At 50.1% G+C, this 16,456-nt stretch overlaps 1 protein-coding gene across 3 annotated transcripts; it reads right to left on the minus strand.

Annotated features, from left to right (window-relative positions):
* Positions 1 to 21: 21 nt before the first annotated feature.
* On the minus strand, positions 22 to 16,340 carry TM9SF4 (transmembrane 9 superfamily member 4). Of its 3 annotated transcripts, none has more exons than XR_001876127.1 (19): positions 16,251 to 16,340; positions 12,369 to 12,482; positions 10,716 to 10,815; positions 10,187 to 10,355; positions 9,977 to 10,106; positions 9,447 to 9,570; positions 8,517 to 8,635; positions 8,293 to 8,404; positions 7,754 to 7,824; positions 7,210 to 7,342; positions 6,648 to 6,729; positions 6,482 to 6,557; positions 6,058 to 6,141; positions 5,686 to 5,861; positions 5,294 to 5,357; positions 4,635 to 4,754; positions 4,020 to 4,109; positions 2,710 to 3,653; positions 22 to 780 (listed from the first exon to the last, which is right to left on the minus strand). XR_001876127.1 is itself a non-coding variant. In XM_017822623.1 (18 exons), the coding sequence occupies exons 1-18, from the start codon at positions 16,338 to 16,340 to the stop codon at positions 3,504 to 3,506; spliced, it is 2,004 nt and encodes a 667-aa protein (XP_017678112.1). In that variant the 3' UTR covers positions 1,593 to 3,503. The 3 variants fall into 3 exon arrangements, 1 of the variants encoding a protein (XP_017678112.1); XR_001876128.1 differs by lacking the exon at positions 22 to 780 and having other exon boundaries at positions 1,593 to 3,124; positions 3,309 to 3,653; XM_017822623.1 differs by lacking the exon at positions 22 to 780 and having other exon boundaries at positions 1,593 to 3,653.
* Between the last annotated feature and the right edge of the window lie 116 nt (positions 16,341 to 16,456).

The following is a 16,456-nucleotide window of genomic DNA, read 5'->3' on the forward strand; positions in this document are numbered from 1 at the left end:
CACAGTGAATAACCTCTTTTAATGGAGTATTTTGGGGGCTGTAAACAAGGTTTTTAAACTGTAATTAAGTGCCATTAGGAAATGTACGGTTCATCACTAAAATTAGCTCTTGCAAATGAAGCTCAAATTGAAAGCATTTTTTTATAATGAAGTTGTTTATTAAAAGCATTTGGATGATCTGCCCCGGGCAACTTCTTGGGGAGGAATTGGGGTTTGGTTGGTTTAAGTAAAGACAGAATCATAAAGCAGGTCAAAGACCCAGTTCCCTGCATGAAGCCACACGGGTTTGTCTTTCAAGCAAAGAATTACACCCCTGCAAAAAAAGACCCAGCACCCCCCTGGCGATGCAGCCACAGCCAACACCATAATCCCCTGTCAGGAGAATGTTTGTTAGACAGAAAGTTCTGGTCACTTGGTTTCACTAGAATTTCCAGCCCATGTGGCAGCACTTCAGACGAGTCCAGCCCACACCCCCTCCCAAATAACCCCGACATGCTCCACTCCCCAAGGGCAGCAGAACCAGGACCAAACCTTAAGCTATGAGCAGCTGCAGGCACCGGCAAGCATTTGGAGATGAAAAAGGGTGAAGCACACCCTCCCCTCTTGGGATTCTCCTTCAGAACACAGATTAAAAGCTGACAGCCACGATCAGTGTTCAGGTGCTTTTCTCTAGGTACGATCTGGTTTTCATTCCTAAAGCAGCTGCTGGTGAAACGTGCCCTTTCCTCAGCAGCTTTTCCCCGGAGCTGAGGGCTGTGACAGGACATGAATACACTCAATCTGCCAAAAAATAAGAAAAGTTCAGCACAGATTGTCCTGTTGGTGGAGCTGAAGCTTCCTTTGCCTTTTTTAAAGGGAAAAGGGACTATTCTGATGATTTCCAAGTTTTGATTCAAGCATTTGCCTGCTCTGGTCTCGGTCACAGACATTCAGCAGCCCCTGACATTGGCACCTCCGTAACCTGGGGGAAGCACATTCATTGCTCTGCTGGGCAGAACATCTCAGGAAAGGGGATTTCACTCTCCATCCCTCTGGCAGCATTCCAATGGATGCTGGCTGCTCTCCTGCCATGCATTCCCCCAGCAAAACACACAAGCTCTGGGAAGCCATGGATGACAATGTTGAAGGCTCTGCTTCCACAGCACCAGCACAAGTCTAAACTCCCATTTGGAAGGAAATGGCAGCCCCATTCTGAGCTGTCCTCTCACTTCTGCTGCTCAAAAGCACCAGGTATCTGTCCAGCACTGCCATCCAACAGTCCTGCTGCTCTTCCCATCATTGCTACACACATCAAATAAGGTATCTCACACGAGAGACAAGTTGCTCAAGGGATCTTACCCTGCAGCACATCCAAATGCCTCAACCGGTGGCAAAATTACAATATATGGCAGCATTCAGGACATGCCACACTGGGAGAAACATACTGCTCAGTCAAGTTTACCAGGAGAAAAATATTGCAAAGAAAACTGAAGTATTCCAAGCTCTGCTTTTGTCTGAAGCCACACATCACAGACCACGTGGGTGTCGAACAGGCCAAGTGTTACAAAAGGAAATTCTCCAGAGGTGGCTTAGGAGAACCCAGGAGAGCAGGATGACAGGACAATGGCAGATTTATTTACAATAGGACACAAAGAATACATACATTAATTAAAAATTACAAAGAATACAGAGAAAACAGTTCAGGAAAGGGAGAGAAATCAATGCTGGCTGAGCCTCTCCACTGGGGCAGGGGCAGAAGAAAAAAAAAAGGAAAAAAAAAAAAGAACAAACTGATCAAAATCTCAGAAAAGGACCTCAAATCAGAACTGACACAGGACTCCACAGCACAGCTGGCTCACACATCCCCTGCACCCTTTTTCCATCCATGATTCCTGGCTGATTGGACTTTGGCATGATGAGCAAGGCTGACGGGAAGGGATGTGGGCCCTTGTGTGGACCTGGTGGAAACTTATGGCAATTAGGGTTAAAAAGAGCCCCAAAGCCCTCAAGGGTGCACATCAGTGCTGGGAGCAGGGAGGGCTTTGGACAGTTCTGGGTAGAAAGAGTGTGACCTGTGGCAGCTGGTCATCAGGAGACCTTACTACAAGAAGCAAAACTTTCTTAGATCTCACTAAAAAACCTCTCCCCTGTAGCCCTGACTGAATCCAGCTAGTCTGGGGATGTAGGGAGTCTGCACTGCAGTGTGGAACCTTTTTTACTGATAAACATCATTGAAGTGACCAAAATAAAAAACAACTTTAACTTCTTTTAAAAAGAGCTTCCCGTGGGCCAATTCAGGCATCAAGCCATGTGAAAAGAGCCCACATCAGCTGTCCTGGAGGGCTTGGACTGGTTTTTGTGGAGAAGAACAAAGTACAGCTTAGGGGCATACACTTTTCCTGTTCCCTGGAGGTAGAGAATTTCAGAGGAGGAGCAGAGAGCAGCGAGAGTGGCCGGCCCCGGAGGGAGGGCTGGCAGGGAGACAGCCCCACTCTCAGGCCATGGGAGAGCTCCACAGGGCCACCTGCTCTGTGCTCAGCCCCTTCAGCAGGGCCTGCACACCCCTCGGGCAGCTCAGGCCCAGCACTGCCTCAGATTGCTTGGCACTGACCCTGCAGAAGTGTCTCTGCAGGCTCTGCGTGATTCCGGCAGCGTTCCCAGGATGGAGCCTGCCCCGTTTCCTCATGCATATGGAGCAGAGCTATTGACAGAAAAAACCCTTGTAGGTACCTCACACATCCTTCCAGTCCTGTATTCCAGCACAACCACGGACGTTATGTTCCGCCTTCTGAAGGAGAGGCAATCCCACCCTCCCCTCAGCCCTTCCAGCAGAGGCATCCGCAGCGGCCCGTGCTGTCCGAGGCTGGAGGGAGGGAGCAGTGATGCCGAGGGTTGCAGTTGTCAAGCTCTCTCAGGGTGAAATTGCACTTCCCAGGCTCCGAATGGCACCTCCAGCAAATTGTAAACAAGCCGAAGCCAGGACTTCGGTGGTCGGAGCACACCGGACTCCCGCTGGGTGAGCCTTTAGGCTCCGGTTATTTTGCCACAGTCAAGCTCCCTCTTCTGTGCAGACACGAAGGCAGGAGAAAAACGCAGTCTGATGCTCATCTGAAGAGTCTCCCTGAATCCTAGAGCACCCCAGGGGCTGGAAGAAAACGTTTTCACAAGTGTTTCTACTGCTGTTTCAAATCCATTCGTCATCAACATAAAAAAAAAGGATGAATTAGCAAAAAGGGGGTTTTACTTATACAGAGGGATATTTCTCTGCTAAAAAACTCCCTCAAATATGGAACAGGATAATAAAGTTAAAATGTAAGGTATCTACAGACCCCTTTTCCCCCAGAAGTAGCCCAGAATCCATGTACACTGTGCCAAAGTTACATTCCAAATCGAGGAGTTAACTGTTTCTCTTGTCACTCTCCCACTGGATTTCGTTTCCTTAAAAGAGCTGGGAGATGATGTCCACGTCACTCCCGGGAGGACACGCGTTCGGAGGCGTCTGATTCCTGCTGGGGCTCTGCAGCTCAGTCGATCTTCACGGCGGCGTAGATTTTCCGGACGAACATGTAGGCTGCGTAGAAGCCGATGGTGCCCGTGAGGAGCCAGAAGGACAGGACCATGAGGGCGGTGTAGCCAAAGTACAGCAAGGAGGGAATGAACTCAACAATATCCAGCTAAAACAGAAGAGGAGGGAAAAAATGAGCAGAATAATGCACAGAGCCGACGAGAGTCCCCAACCCAGCGCAGTGCCCTCTGCGAGGGGACCTTTGTGCCAAAGGGAGGATTCGTTTTCATCCAGCTGAACAGATTCCCTTCGAGGTGGGGTTGGGAACATTGCTCTGCACAGGTGATCTGGGCAGGGTCCCAGGGCACTTACACCTTCCTCTCCCCTCTGGCAGGGCTGTCAGCACCACTGGCTGCTCAGCTGCCTTGGGCTGGCACGGGACAGATTAGGACTCTGCAGTCCCACCATTTCCTTTCCCAAATCCCACAGTCTTCCCCAGAAAGGCAGCACTTTCATACAGGAGGAATAACAATACCTTGTTCACAAAGTAGAATACAGCGTAGATCAGCACATAGAAGGCAGATCCCCCTGACACCAGGAAGGTCCTCCACCACCAGCGGTAATCCTGATAGGATAAAAAGCCTTATTACCCCACAGGCTTTCTTCTTCTGTGGGATAATAATCCTTCTCCTGTCTCAGGGGAGCTGTGACCATTCCAGGACAGGGAGAATATCACACATTTTCCTTCAAAGGAAACCCACAATTTGGGGTGGGGAACTGTTTTGTCACAAAACTGTCTCCAAACCAAGAGGACACGAAGCTGACAGTGAAGCAAAGCCAGGTCAGGCTCACAGCACCTCTGGCCCTGCATTTGTTTTTTATGTGCATGGAATGAACCAGTTTCTTTGAGAAGAGGCATCAGCTGAAAACACCCTGCACGCAGCAGAATTCCTGGTACGAAACCACAGTTCCCAGCCTAACAGATAATCAAGGAGCTTCAATTCCCCTTGAAGCCAAGAGGTGTTGGGAGCAATCCCACCCGTGAAGCTGGGCCACGCTAATTTCTGCTGAGCAGCAGCAACAACATGACCTGTGCTTTTCCAGGAGCAAGCACCCTGAGCTACCCAAACTACAGACATGGAAATCTCACCTCAGCACAGAGCTGGAAGTACACCATGACAATGCTGATCTGGGAGCAGGATACCACCAGAATTATAAACACCAGGAAGAGAAAGCCGAAAAGGTAATAGAACTGGTTCTCCCAGATTGCCTGAAACAAAGACACAGCAGGAATTTGTTTCCATGCTACTGTGATCAATCACTGAACATGGGACTAACTTCTGGCAGCCAACCAAGGGAAAATGAGAAGCCCCTCAGCTTCATGGAGATGAAAACACAGATCTCATGTGTCTCACAACATTGCTTCAGAGGATTCAGGTTGCAAAAAGGTGCACAAGGACAGCTCTGAGGTAGCTTTTCATTCCCCTACACCTCCCAGCAATGGAACAGCAAATTCCTCCCTGTCCATACAAGGTGAAAAATGGGCAGCAGCTGAAATAGCAACTGTATTAAGACCAGGACCCCTCCTTGATGTAATGTTACAGTAAATTTCATCTTTAGCACAATCCTTCAAACCACCAGACGTGTCCCACAGCTCTCTCTGGAAACTACTGAATGGCCTGGAGGGAACAGTTTCCCCCCTTCAGTGAGTACAAGAAGAGGACACTGCTTCAGTGGAAGCCCCTTCCCTTTCAAAAGCTTTGGCATGAGAGGAATCCTATTCAGGAGCAAAGTGGGTTAAATGCTTACACTGAAAATGAAGAACAGTTCGATGAACATGGCTCCGAAAGGCAGAATACCAGCCATGAGGATCCTACAGAGCCAGAAACAAAAACCATAAGCAGCACAATAAAACTGTTCAGACATTAAAAATTCCTTGTAACCACACAGCACACGCTCCAAAGGATCTACAGCTCCAGATTACTAAAACAAATTTCACAGGCAATGGCACAGCTGCTCCCACTGCTGAGCACATACCACTGCTACAAGCACCCCTCACACCACATCCAAATTACCAGTATTGTCTCAAGGAACCCCATCTGTCCATGTCCAGAGACCAGCAGAAAGTGATGTTCAGCAACCCAAGGGGACAAAGAGGAGGGGGCTTAACTCACCGTATTTCCCAGACATTCATCACTCACCCCACAAATTTATTCATGTACCACCTCTGCTCCGGGATCTGCCTGGGAATCTGATTTGTCCGTACAGGATTGTCATACGGCTGCTTGCGAAATCCAAAGTAGTAACCCAAGTAGACCAAGGGCAAGGAGATCCCAAACCACATGCAGAGCAAGGCCACCATGGTAGGGAAAGGCACCTGGAATTACAAGAGTCACAGAAGTGAGGCTGACAGCTCACCTGCCCTGGAGACTGATGTCATCAGCCACACAAACCCTCCAGTCACCCACTACAAGGACACCCACATTTGGAAAGGTCTGGGAAGACAAGTAAGGCCCTGCCAGCCCAGTCACTCCCTCCCACCCAGCAGGCCCCAGGCCGAGGGTGGTACCTACCGCACCAGAGGAGTGTTTCCCCCAGATGAAACAGTTCAGGACGAAGCAGATGCCAAAGACGACGCCCGGGTACAGGGTCGCTGTCTGCAAGAGCAACCACAGCACAAGAGAAGACACATGACTCCATCAGCCAGATGTTCCTCTGTAATGAGTCCATGGCTGGGATAAGGCACATGTGGAGTAATGTCCCTTTTGCTACAGCACGAGGACACAGGGCTGGGCTGTGGGGAGGATCTTGGACAATCCTCTTTGCTCTAGTACATGCTCTTGTGTTTGCCCTTTTCCATAGAGCTACAAGGACTCAACCCAGAGCAAATCTGAAGCACAGCCAGGCTGTGTCCAGCTGCCACAAACATGTGGAGCTTATCCACAGATCTTGCTATCAGCAAAGCTGGATAAACAGCACGGAACATCCAAGACTCACACAAAAGGCTCCCTTCTTCCACCGATGGCCTTTCAGAGTCCGGTACAAGCGGCCAGCAAAGAATCCACCAAAAACCCTGGGCAGAAACAAGCCAAGACAAAGAGAATGAGCTGTTCTGCTGGGGAGGTGCAGGACAGCACCGGGGGTAAGCCGTGGAGGCACCTACCCCATGAACATGAAGAGGAAGCAGGCAGTTGTCATCAGCGCGCCCCGGCTCGAAGGCGACAGCATCCCCAGCATAGCAACAACTGCGGAGGGAAACAGGACAAGGAACAGCAGCTCTGAGGTACATGGGACAGGGGCCTGTCCCATCCACAGGCCACAGCTGCCTGGAATCTCTGCACAGGCCTCATTTCCTTCACAGCATAACACATCCACAGCCTCCAGCACCGGCCAGAGAGAGGAAGCTTTGATCTCAGCTACAGACCATGCTCCAGCCTCAGCTTCCCCAGGGATGGGAGCAGGTGCAGCTCAGCAGGCAAGGCACACCTGTGCAAAGGTCTCTCAGCACACTGTCACCCAGGGCTCACAGCTTGGCAACACAAAATATAATCACACAAAGCTGCCTTTAGCTGGGAAATGCCATCGGGCAGCTCAGCAATGCTGAGCCTGGGCCAATGGAAGCAGCTTTATGGGCCTCGCTCCAGCCAAAGTGAGCACAGGGTGAAGACAAACACCCTCAAGCATCATCCTTATTACAGCCATCCCATGCAGCATGTGCCACTTACAGATGACAATCAGGATCATACAAAAGAGCTGAATTCCAGAACCCAGGAGAGAGCTGAGGATCATAGGATACTGTGGAGGCCTGAAGACATCCCCATGCACAAGTTTCCAACCTGATTCCTCCATGGTATCTTCCTGTAGCAACAACAGAAAAAGAAGGTTAGTTAGATATGATATGCCAGTGGAAACTGAAGTCCTACCACAGCCACTCTAAGAGGGTAACTTCCCTGGATGCAGCTCTTCTCCAGAATTTTACCACTCTAGCCAAGAAACTTCTTTCCTCTTGGACAAACACAGCTGAGACCTGAACTGCCAGTGCCAGGGCACACATTTCCAGAGCTGTCTGCAGTCATTACTGAGGTCTGAAGACATCTGAACTAGTAATGTGCCATTGTACACTGACAGCCAGAGATGTGTGACAGAACAGCCCCTCCCACGGCCAGGGCTTGAAGCAAAACAGGGGCAAGGGAAGAGATTGCACAAGAGATCCCTCCCGGTCTGTGCTTCCCTCCCTCTCTGATCCCAGCCTCAAGAACAAACACATACAATGTCATCTTCCTTGTTGTAGTTGGCAATGTCCTTCCGCAGAGTCCGGATGATGATCATGCTGAGAATCCCTGAAAACAAGCACAAACTGTGTTCAGCTCAGAGGCTCCTACATGGCTGTGCTGCTCTCACACTGTGCAACTACATGGCTCCCACTAACACACTGTTCTGTCTGGGAGAGGAGGCCTTGAGTCATCAGCAAAGACAGAAACAAAACCCCAGGGGAGTAGGGGAGGCAGTATTCCAGCAGGAACAGGGCATTGTGGCTTTCCTGTGGCTTTTTTTTTTTTATTTAAATATGGACATGGAAGATGTGCATTCACCACATACTCCCTCAGTGACCCCAGCCAGGCGGGTAACTGCCTGACCCAACAGGGCACTGTCTGAACTGGGAGGGTTTAAGTGCTGTGTTGGTTTCCTGCCCCATCTGACCAGGTTCAGACATGGCCTCATCCTCCTCGAGCCACCTGCAGCTGAGGCTCAAAGCAAATTCCTTGCAGACACCCGTAAAGGCCTCCCCACCCCACACATCCCCTCACCTGAAAGGAAAAACACGACCACAACTGAGTTGATGATAGAAAACCAGTGGATCTGCACGTCACTCATGGTCAGGTACGTGTCCCAGCGGGAAGCCCACTTGATGTCACTTTCCTGAAAGAGCAGGGGAGTTCTTCTCACATCACCACATTCCCAGTGTCTTCCACAACACCTGTGACACACACCTGGAGCATCACTGCCAGCCAGCTCCCCAGTACTGCCTTACCTCCCAGTGCACAGAGTAGGTGAAGAGCAACTGGTTCTCTTTAGTGGGATCTATCTCCTGAGGGGCAGAGCCCGTGGCTTCGGGCAGGGTACACATGCTCTTCTCATCAGCCTTCAAGTCTGTAAGGGAAAACATGGCACACACAGTCAGCCCTTCCCTCAGGCACCACCTCTCCCACGGAGCATCACCTTTAGGGCACTGGGCTGCAGTTATTCCAGGTACTGTGGGGAACCACTCGCTCCTTGCTCACCTGCTCTGCAGTTTGCAAAACTATTCTCCTGACTAGCAGTGGAGCACGATTAACAAACTTTCAGGAAAGCCATGCACAGGGCTCTCCTTAACTGGAAGGATAAAAGCCAGAGGTTCTGAAGCCAAGGATCTAGACCATGAACAAATCCTCTATTCCACATGACATGCTGAGAAAAAAAGACCTCTGCAGCAGAGCCTGCTCTGCCAGAGGAGAGCTGCCCGGGGTGATACACACCATAAGCAACTGCCCTTTGAGACCCTTAACTGATGTAGGAGTGTTTTCCCCTAACCATTACTTTTAAAATTCAATCCCCCTGGAACTGTTCCAAACATCCTGTGTGTCCCTGGAAAAGCACACAGTGTCCCAGTCAGGGAGATCGCACCACAAGAGCTACATGCCCTGCATGCTTCATGCTAGATGATACAGTGCAAAAAAATGCAACCCCAAAACCTCAAACTCAGGTCTTTTTACAGGAAATGATTTTTCCATGGATTGCACTGCAAGGATATCTCTCTATTGTTGGTACTTCCTTAACAATAAATGGGTTTATTCTTAAAATTGGGACTCTTTCATTTCTGTGCCCTGTGAAGCAACAACTGCCATCCTGATACATCAATGGCATCCAACTCTTGTTCCTATAGGAGACTCTTCCCCCTTGCTCCTCCCCAGGAGTCTCTTACCTTCTAGTTTAATGCTTTGGGGAATCACCTCAAAGCGCACCACCCTGTAGGTGTGCTCCTGGCTCTCTTCCACATCCTCTCTGTGGTAGTAAAGGATGAAGGAGAGGTGGTTGTGCAGGTAGAACTGAAAGAGTGACATGAAATAAAGCGTCAGCACCCCAGGGCAGGAACAGGCAAAGCTGAGAAGCAACAGCTGCAGAAAACAGCTCCAGTGAGGAAAACTAAAGACACTCCAACATCAGAGATCAGCCAGTCTTGGAGGCACAGTGGTTTTGCTCTGCCGAGGGGAAGCCACTGCACGAGCATGTCCAAAGTTACACAGTGAGTCAAAGGAAGGACTCCTGGCTATCGTACCAACAGTCCAGCACCCATCCCCTGCTTCCCACGAGAGACCCCTCTCATATTTCCACTCTTTATAAAACCTTTTGGTTGCATTCCCAATTCTGATACTCTCTGGCAGACCTCTAACACCCTCTGACAGACACCCAGATCTCCTCCAGGCACCCTCAGACAGCACCTCAATGCTCTACCTTGTTACCGTCCATAAACCCAAGCCTATATCCGTGCTCGAACTGCACATCCTTCTCCTTCTTCTTCTCCTCTTCCTCACGATTGGAATAAAACTCCAGCCGTGTTGCCACAGGGAGGTTATCAGCAATGCTGAAAACACAGATTTCAGATCAAATTTGTCCATAGCACCAAATCCCCTCTGACACAAACCCACGCCAGAGGTGACTCACAGGTGGACGTAGTAATCCTCCCTGATGCGCTCGGCGATCAGCTTGCTCTGCTCCACTGTCAGAATGACTGGCTTGTTGGGAAAGTTACACAGAACTTCACATTTCTTCTCCACGTTCATGGAAACCTGGAAAGGTGTATTTACAATTCGGTCCCCACGAAGAACCTCACCTGGAAAACAGGAAAATAGGGGCAGGGTTGGAGACTGCCAGGCTTCCTGCCAACCGGGCACTGTGCAGCTGGAGGGACCACAGCAAGTCTCCTTTGCTGCCATGGATCAGACTGAAGGACAGTTTAGCTACTTTGTTGGAAGTATCAAGCACTACTTATGAGGCAGGTTATATGCCCTCCTTCAGTAAAGGCATTTCCTCTGTCCGACACACGGACACCCCCGTTTGCAAACAGCCGGCACATAGCGAATCAGAGGAATCAGGTTCTCCTCTCAGCTCAGCAGAGGTGACATTCCCAATTGCTGTTAGCCCTGTAAACATCCCCCCACGCTGTGGGACTGCTGTCTGACAGGTTACACACCGAGGTTCTCAGCCTTGTAGGTTATCTTGCTGGGCTGGCAGAAGGGCAGCGAGTAGTACTCGTAGGGCAGCTGGGTCCGGGAGCTGGTGAGCTTCACAGCCTGCAGGAAGAACGGAAGGATCATCCCCAGGAAAGGACTCAAGATAATTTCCTGACCTCTCAGCATCAGCCAGAAGCTGACACTTGAACTTCAAGACCATAAAGCTCTCTTTTGGAAGATACTACTACTAATATTAAAAATAATAATAGAGACAGATGTTCCTGAGAGACCTCTGGTTTGCTTCCCTTTTGCACCATTCCCAGCTGTACATTCCCTACATTACGATTTAGTAGAAATTCATTCACAGAGAAACACTGGTGGTTTTGCAAATTCATGTCCCAGTGGAGTCCTAAGAGCTCAAAAAAGATTCAAGAATCGCAATTCATACAAGATTTCCTCAAAAAAAATAATTCATATCCCACTGGACCTCCTGGGCCCTGTCTGGCCTCCAGGGCTATGAAGAGTTCAGCAATTTTAATCCTGCAAGGAAAGCCATAGAGCCATCAGACTGGGGAGAAAAAGGGTTGGTGACAAACCCCAAACATTTCTGGAGAGTTCCCACAAATCACAGGGCACAAGGGAAGTGCAGAGACACACCACAATAGCCAAGGCCACAGTTGCTCTGAAAAACAGAAGTGTTCTGTAACACAGCCAAGCTCCTTTATTGGAAGAGCACTGGCAAACACACCGACTTGCCTTAGCAAGGAGGGAGCATTTGGCTCCTGAAATCCCTTTGAGAACAGCCATTCCAATACCCCCTTCTTCTGGGAAGCTTACTGTAGCCACAGGCAAGTCTCATTTGCTTAAAAATAGCCTATGTCTGGCAGCCTGTGGCCAAAGAGAAAAGTGTGCTGTGCCTCACGTGGGAGCAGCCAACCTCAGCAGCCCCCAGGGTGCTGGATTTGCTGAGGCAGAGGCCACAGCTTTAGAAAAATAAATGAAATGGGCTATAAATCACTGATGTCTGGAAGCAAAGCCTGGCCTCCTCCTGGATGGGTGTAGCAGCTCTGCCGTTCAGTACCAGCAATGCTGCATGGAAACAGCTCCCAGCAAGGCTGGGCTCTAAGATCTGCGAGGCTCAAGGACAAGCACCTCCACTTGGGAAGGGCTTATCACAGATTTCCCTAGTCCTGAAGACACAACACGAGCAAACCAGGTAGAAGAGAAAATTAAGGTGGTCTGATTTAAACCACTACTTTATTCCATACCTTCCACCCCAAGGCCCACCTCTGTAAGCACTTTGAGAGTCAGTATAATGTTAGGGAAATTGAACAAAGCCACAGTGAAAAAGGGGCTCTTTTTCCACATGGAGCAACATCTCAGGGACTTTAGTGCAACTGCTGAAGGAATTTGGTAGAAGGTATCAGGGGCAAGAACAAGAATCATGTTGGGAACAGAGTGTAAGATGAGGACAGTGATCACTTGAGGGCGGTCCCAACCACCTGACACAAATGCTGTGAAACAGAAAACATCTGACCCCAAAATTTTAGCAACAGGATCCCCAAATTTGACTTTCCAGCCCCCCTTAGCTGCTATGATATAAAAAAGAAAAAAAACACAAAAGATAAAGTACCCCCAAATCAAATGGACTAAGAGCACCAAGTTCATCCTACCTTTATTTCTACGGGATCATTGCGGTGGAAGTTGATAGGAGCCACCCCAGGTACATAGAATGACTCTGTACCGTGCAGCAACAACAGCAAGACCAGCATATACCTTAGCCTTTCCTGAAAAAAGGAGAAGAAACGGTAAAATATAATAGAAAAGGCAAGAACAACATTAGAGATGGGCAGCACTGGAAGCATTCATCCCAGACATTAGAGAGGCTGCACTGTCAGGTGATTAAACAGAAACTAAATTCACAAAAGCAATTAGTAGCTTTGCTTTGTGACTCTCACCAGGTCACTTTCTGCTCTAGGTGTCTCTGCCTCCAACAGAACCCAAACCTCGCCAGCAGCAGCAATCCTTTTATTTAACACACCTTGCTGCCTCCTCAGCCCCTCCCATCACCTCATGTGACCCAGCTCTGGCTGTGAAATGAAAATCGAGCTTTAAAGAGCATTAGCCAGCAGCAGCTTGCCTGGATTAAGACATCAGCTCTGGTGTAATCTCACAGCACTACTACCTTCAGCCCCTCCTCCCAAACTCCCTGTGTGTACCAGCACCACTGGAAAACCACACAAAACCTGGAGCTTGGTTTGGGACAACTCTTGAGCTAATGCTGCAGCTGTAACAAACCAAATCCCTGCTGTCTCTGTCCTCAGCACCCTCAGCACCAGAGAGAACACTCCAGAGCTTGGTATCCACAGGCCAGGTGTGGACAAACAGCATCCCTATCCCAGGGATCCTTCCTCAGGTTTTGGAAAAAAAATATATTAAAAAAAAAAAATAAATCTGTGTTTACTGCCCCCACACCCCTTCCTCTTCATCACCTCCCTTATTCTGAGGTGAGGAAGGTACGTTTGTCCTAGACACCAGCAAGGGCCAACAGAATTACTGGAACTGAACAGAATGAAAGAAAAAGCCATAAATATTGGTGGGTTTAAAATCTCAAATGTATTTAAAATGCAATTGCTAAGCACCTACAGAAGATGTTAGTACTGAATCATCAGATACATGTGGCCTTTCAGTACCTGAAGGGAGCCTAAAAGGAAGATTGAGAGATACTATTTACAAGAGCAGGACAAGGAAGAATGGCTTCAAACTGACAGAGAGTAGGTTTAGATTAGATATTAGGAAGAAATTCTTAATTTCTTCATTAAGGGTGGTGAGGCCCTGGCACAGGTTGCCCAGAGAAGCTGTGGCTGCCCCATCCCTGGAAGTGTTCAAGGCCAGGTTGGACAGGGCTTGGAGCAGCCTGGGATAGGAGAAGGTGTCCCTGCCTGTGGCAGGGGGTTGGAACTAGGTGAGCTTTAAGGTCTTTCCAACCCAAACCATCCTGCAATTCTGAGATCTTTTATGTAGTTACTTGTAAACCAAAACCATACAGGTGCCACCCTTGCCCCAGAGGGCTTGGAGGTGACAAGACCAGGACAGAACTTCAGCAGATGCTCAGGAGACACGTGAGCACATAGAATATGAAATTTTTGATGACAAAAATTTTGCAGAAATCAGGCTCTTTGCAGACAGATGATGATGACTCAGGCAGCACCAGGCAACAGAAAAGACAAGAGGGCAACTCTGGAAGGCTGTGCCAGGAAAGAACAGTTGGTAGCAAGGCATGGGAATGCAGGTATGCAACAGGTGGGGGAGCTCTGGAAGTGAAATTTGAAGGAAACGCCCAGTGCAGGTTCCTGAGCTGGCAGAGCACAGGGAAGCTGATGCTGAGGTTCTTTCTTGTCAGGATCTTTGCTTTTGTTCTGACAGATGTGCTTCATCATCTCCAAACAAAGGCATCAGCTTTAGCAGTGGCAACTAGGACACCACCCAAAACATCTGTAACTCATGGGCCTGGCCAGGTGATCATCTCACCTGGGGGACATCTGGAAGCCGAGTTCTCTCCTATGCAAGGTCAGAACTTCCAGGATGGAGTTCTGCTTTTGTTCAGTCGTGGAGCTCTGGTGAGGTCCCCCAGCAGACAGGACACACACTTTTGCAGCCTTTACCAATTATTTATGTTTCAAAACACATGCACGAAACAGTTGTGCATCTGAGGTGCCAGGAAATCATATAATGAAGCAACAAGTAGCACAACAAACAGGCACAACTCCAGACTGAGAAAAACCCAGCTGCATGTAGGCAAAAGTAGTTTGGATTGACTAAGCCTGATTATTTTCTCATATGCAGACAGACTCTTTCTTAGGAGAATATGGTCTAAATAAGAGAAATAACTGCAGAAGTAAAATGACCCCCTCGTGTCCCCCAAATCAGAGCACTGCTCAGACTGAAAAGATCCATCACAAGCAAAAATCCTGTGGAAGGAAAGCAAACCCCTGTCTTAAAAAAGGGGAAAACCCCAAATCTATTCTGTCTGCACACAGGCCCCTGACAGGAGCCACACTCTGACTTCTCTCTCCCACGGGCAGAATGTATCCTGGGGAAGTCATGGCATGAGCCCATGCAAAGCATGTCACTCTGGGAGCAGCTGGCACGGTGCAGGCAGGACCCTGCCAGAGCTGCCAGCACAGCTCACCAAACACCCCCACAGCCCAGCACACACTCCTCCAAGGGCAGCTTCCTCAAGCCTGTGGGATCTCTCTAGAAAGATATTGAAAACATATTCCTGTAATTAACTTCAGAACAAAGCACTTGGCTGTAAGAAGCAACTAACTCAAACTCCTTGCAGCAACTCTAACAGTATTTGCTCAAAGTGAGGAAGAGGAAGCAGTAAGTGACAACGATGGATGTTGCGAATGAAATGATGGACATTGTCTCACCTCTTTTGGGCAGGGAAGGACGAGAGGGGCATCAAACAGCCATAATCAAGGGCTGTTAACTTTCAGCACTGAAGAAAACCAGGGAAAACCTGTCCAGATGGATTCACAAAGCTTTGCTATCCCATTCCACTTACTGAAACTTTGGAATGTGGTGACAGAAAGGGAGGAAAGGCACGACTCCACTGCTTTGTGGGAGGAAAAGAAAAATCCACTGAAGGACTACACATGTAACCTTCATTCTGCCCTCAGGCACATCAACAGGACACTCACAGTGGTAATGGCACTCTCTCCATGAGTCATCTCACACCCCAGCCCTGGCCAGCAGCGACCTTTGTATCAGCACACATCCTTTATCCACACTGTCATGGAAATATTCTTCTGGGAAAGCCATGAGGAAATCTGTTTTACTCCTACAAGACTCCAAGGCAGGTAAGTAACGTCCCAGCAGCTCGTTTTCTCCTCCGTGAGGTGGCACTGATGCTCAGCTACCTTAGCAAAGTCCCACTAGGACCATATGCAGCTCTCTGAGGATTCAGGGAATAATTCAATAATAATAACAGGGATGCTGGGACGACGGGAAGGTGAAGCAGTTGCTCGCACCCCGGCCCGACAATTACCACAGAACACCTGTGAAAATCACACACAGCGCAACAGCCGCTTTGCTTGGCACCAGCACCGGGTCCAGGGCGACGCCTTCCTTCCAGAGAGCGGCACAGCGAGGGGAAGGGAATGGGAAAGGGAAAAAAGCGCCAATACTCCCTACAACCCACAATGGCCCGGCCCGGCCCCTCCTGCCCAGACAACGCCGTGACCCGCGACACGGTGCCAAGTTTGCTGCCGCGGGAGCGCGGGGCCGGCACCCGCCCCGCTCCTCCGGGCCCGTCGGCACCGAGCGGCGGCCTGAGCTCTGCCCCGCGACGGTGACACCGCCGGGGGACGCGGAACGGCTGCAAGGCCTTGGGAGACAAGGGGGAGCCTCCTGCGGACAGCGGCCGGACCTGTGACCCTCCCAGACCCTCCCGGAGCGCCCTCCCCGCGCCCTGCAGCAGAGCCGGTGGCGGTGTGGGCCGGGGATCCGCGGGCGGGACGCGGGGCCGGGCCGAGCCCCCCCGCACTCACCATCGCCGCCGACGCCGCCATCTTGCATCCACGTGTCGGCGCTGACGTCACCGGAAGCGGCGCGCGGTTGGCTGCGGGGCAGATCGCCATGGCGACCGCGGCGGCCGGGCAGAGCCGCAACGGGAGGCTGCGCTCCGCGCCGTCGGGGCCGCGCCCGCCTCACTCCTGGCTCCTCCCGGCTCCGCCCTGCTAGACGGGGCGGGGCA

This window comes from Lepidothrix coronata, unplaced genomic scaffold, assembly GCF_001604755.1.
Source record: "Lepidothrix coronata isolate B3197 unplaced genomic scaffold, Lepidothrix_coronata-1.0 Scaffold99, whole genome shotgun sequence".
Classification (NCBI taxonomy): domain Eukaryota; kingdom Metazoa; phylum Chordata; class Aves; order Passeriformes; family Pipridae; genus Lepidothrix; species Lepidothrix coronata.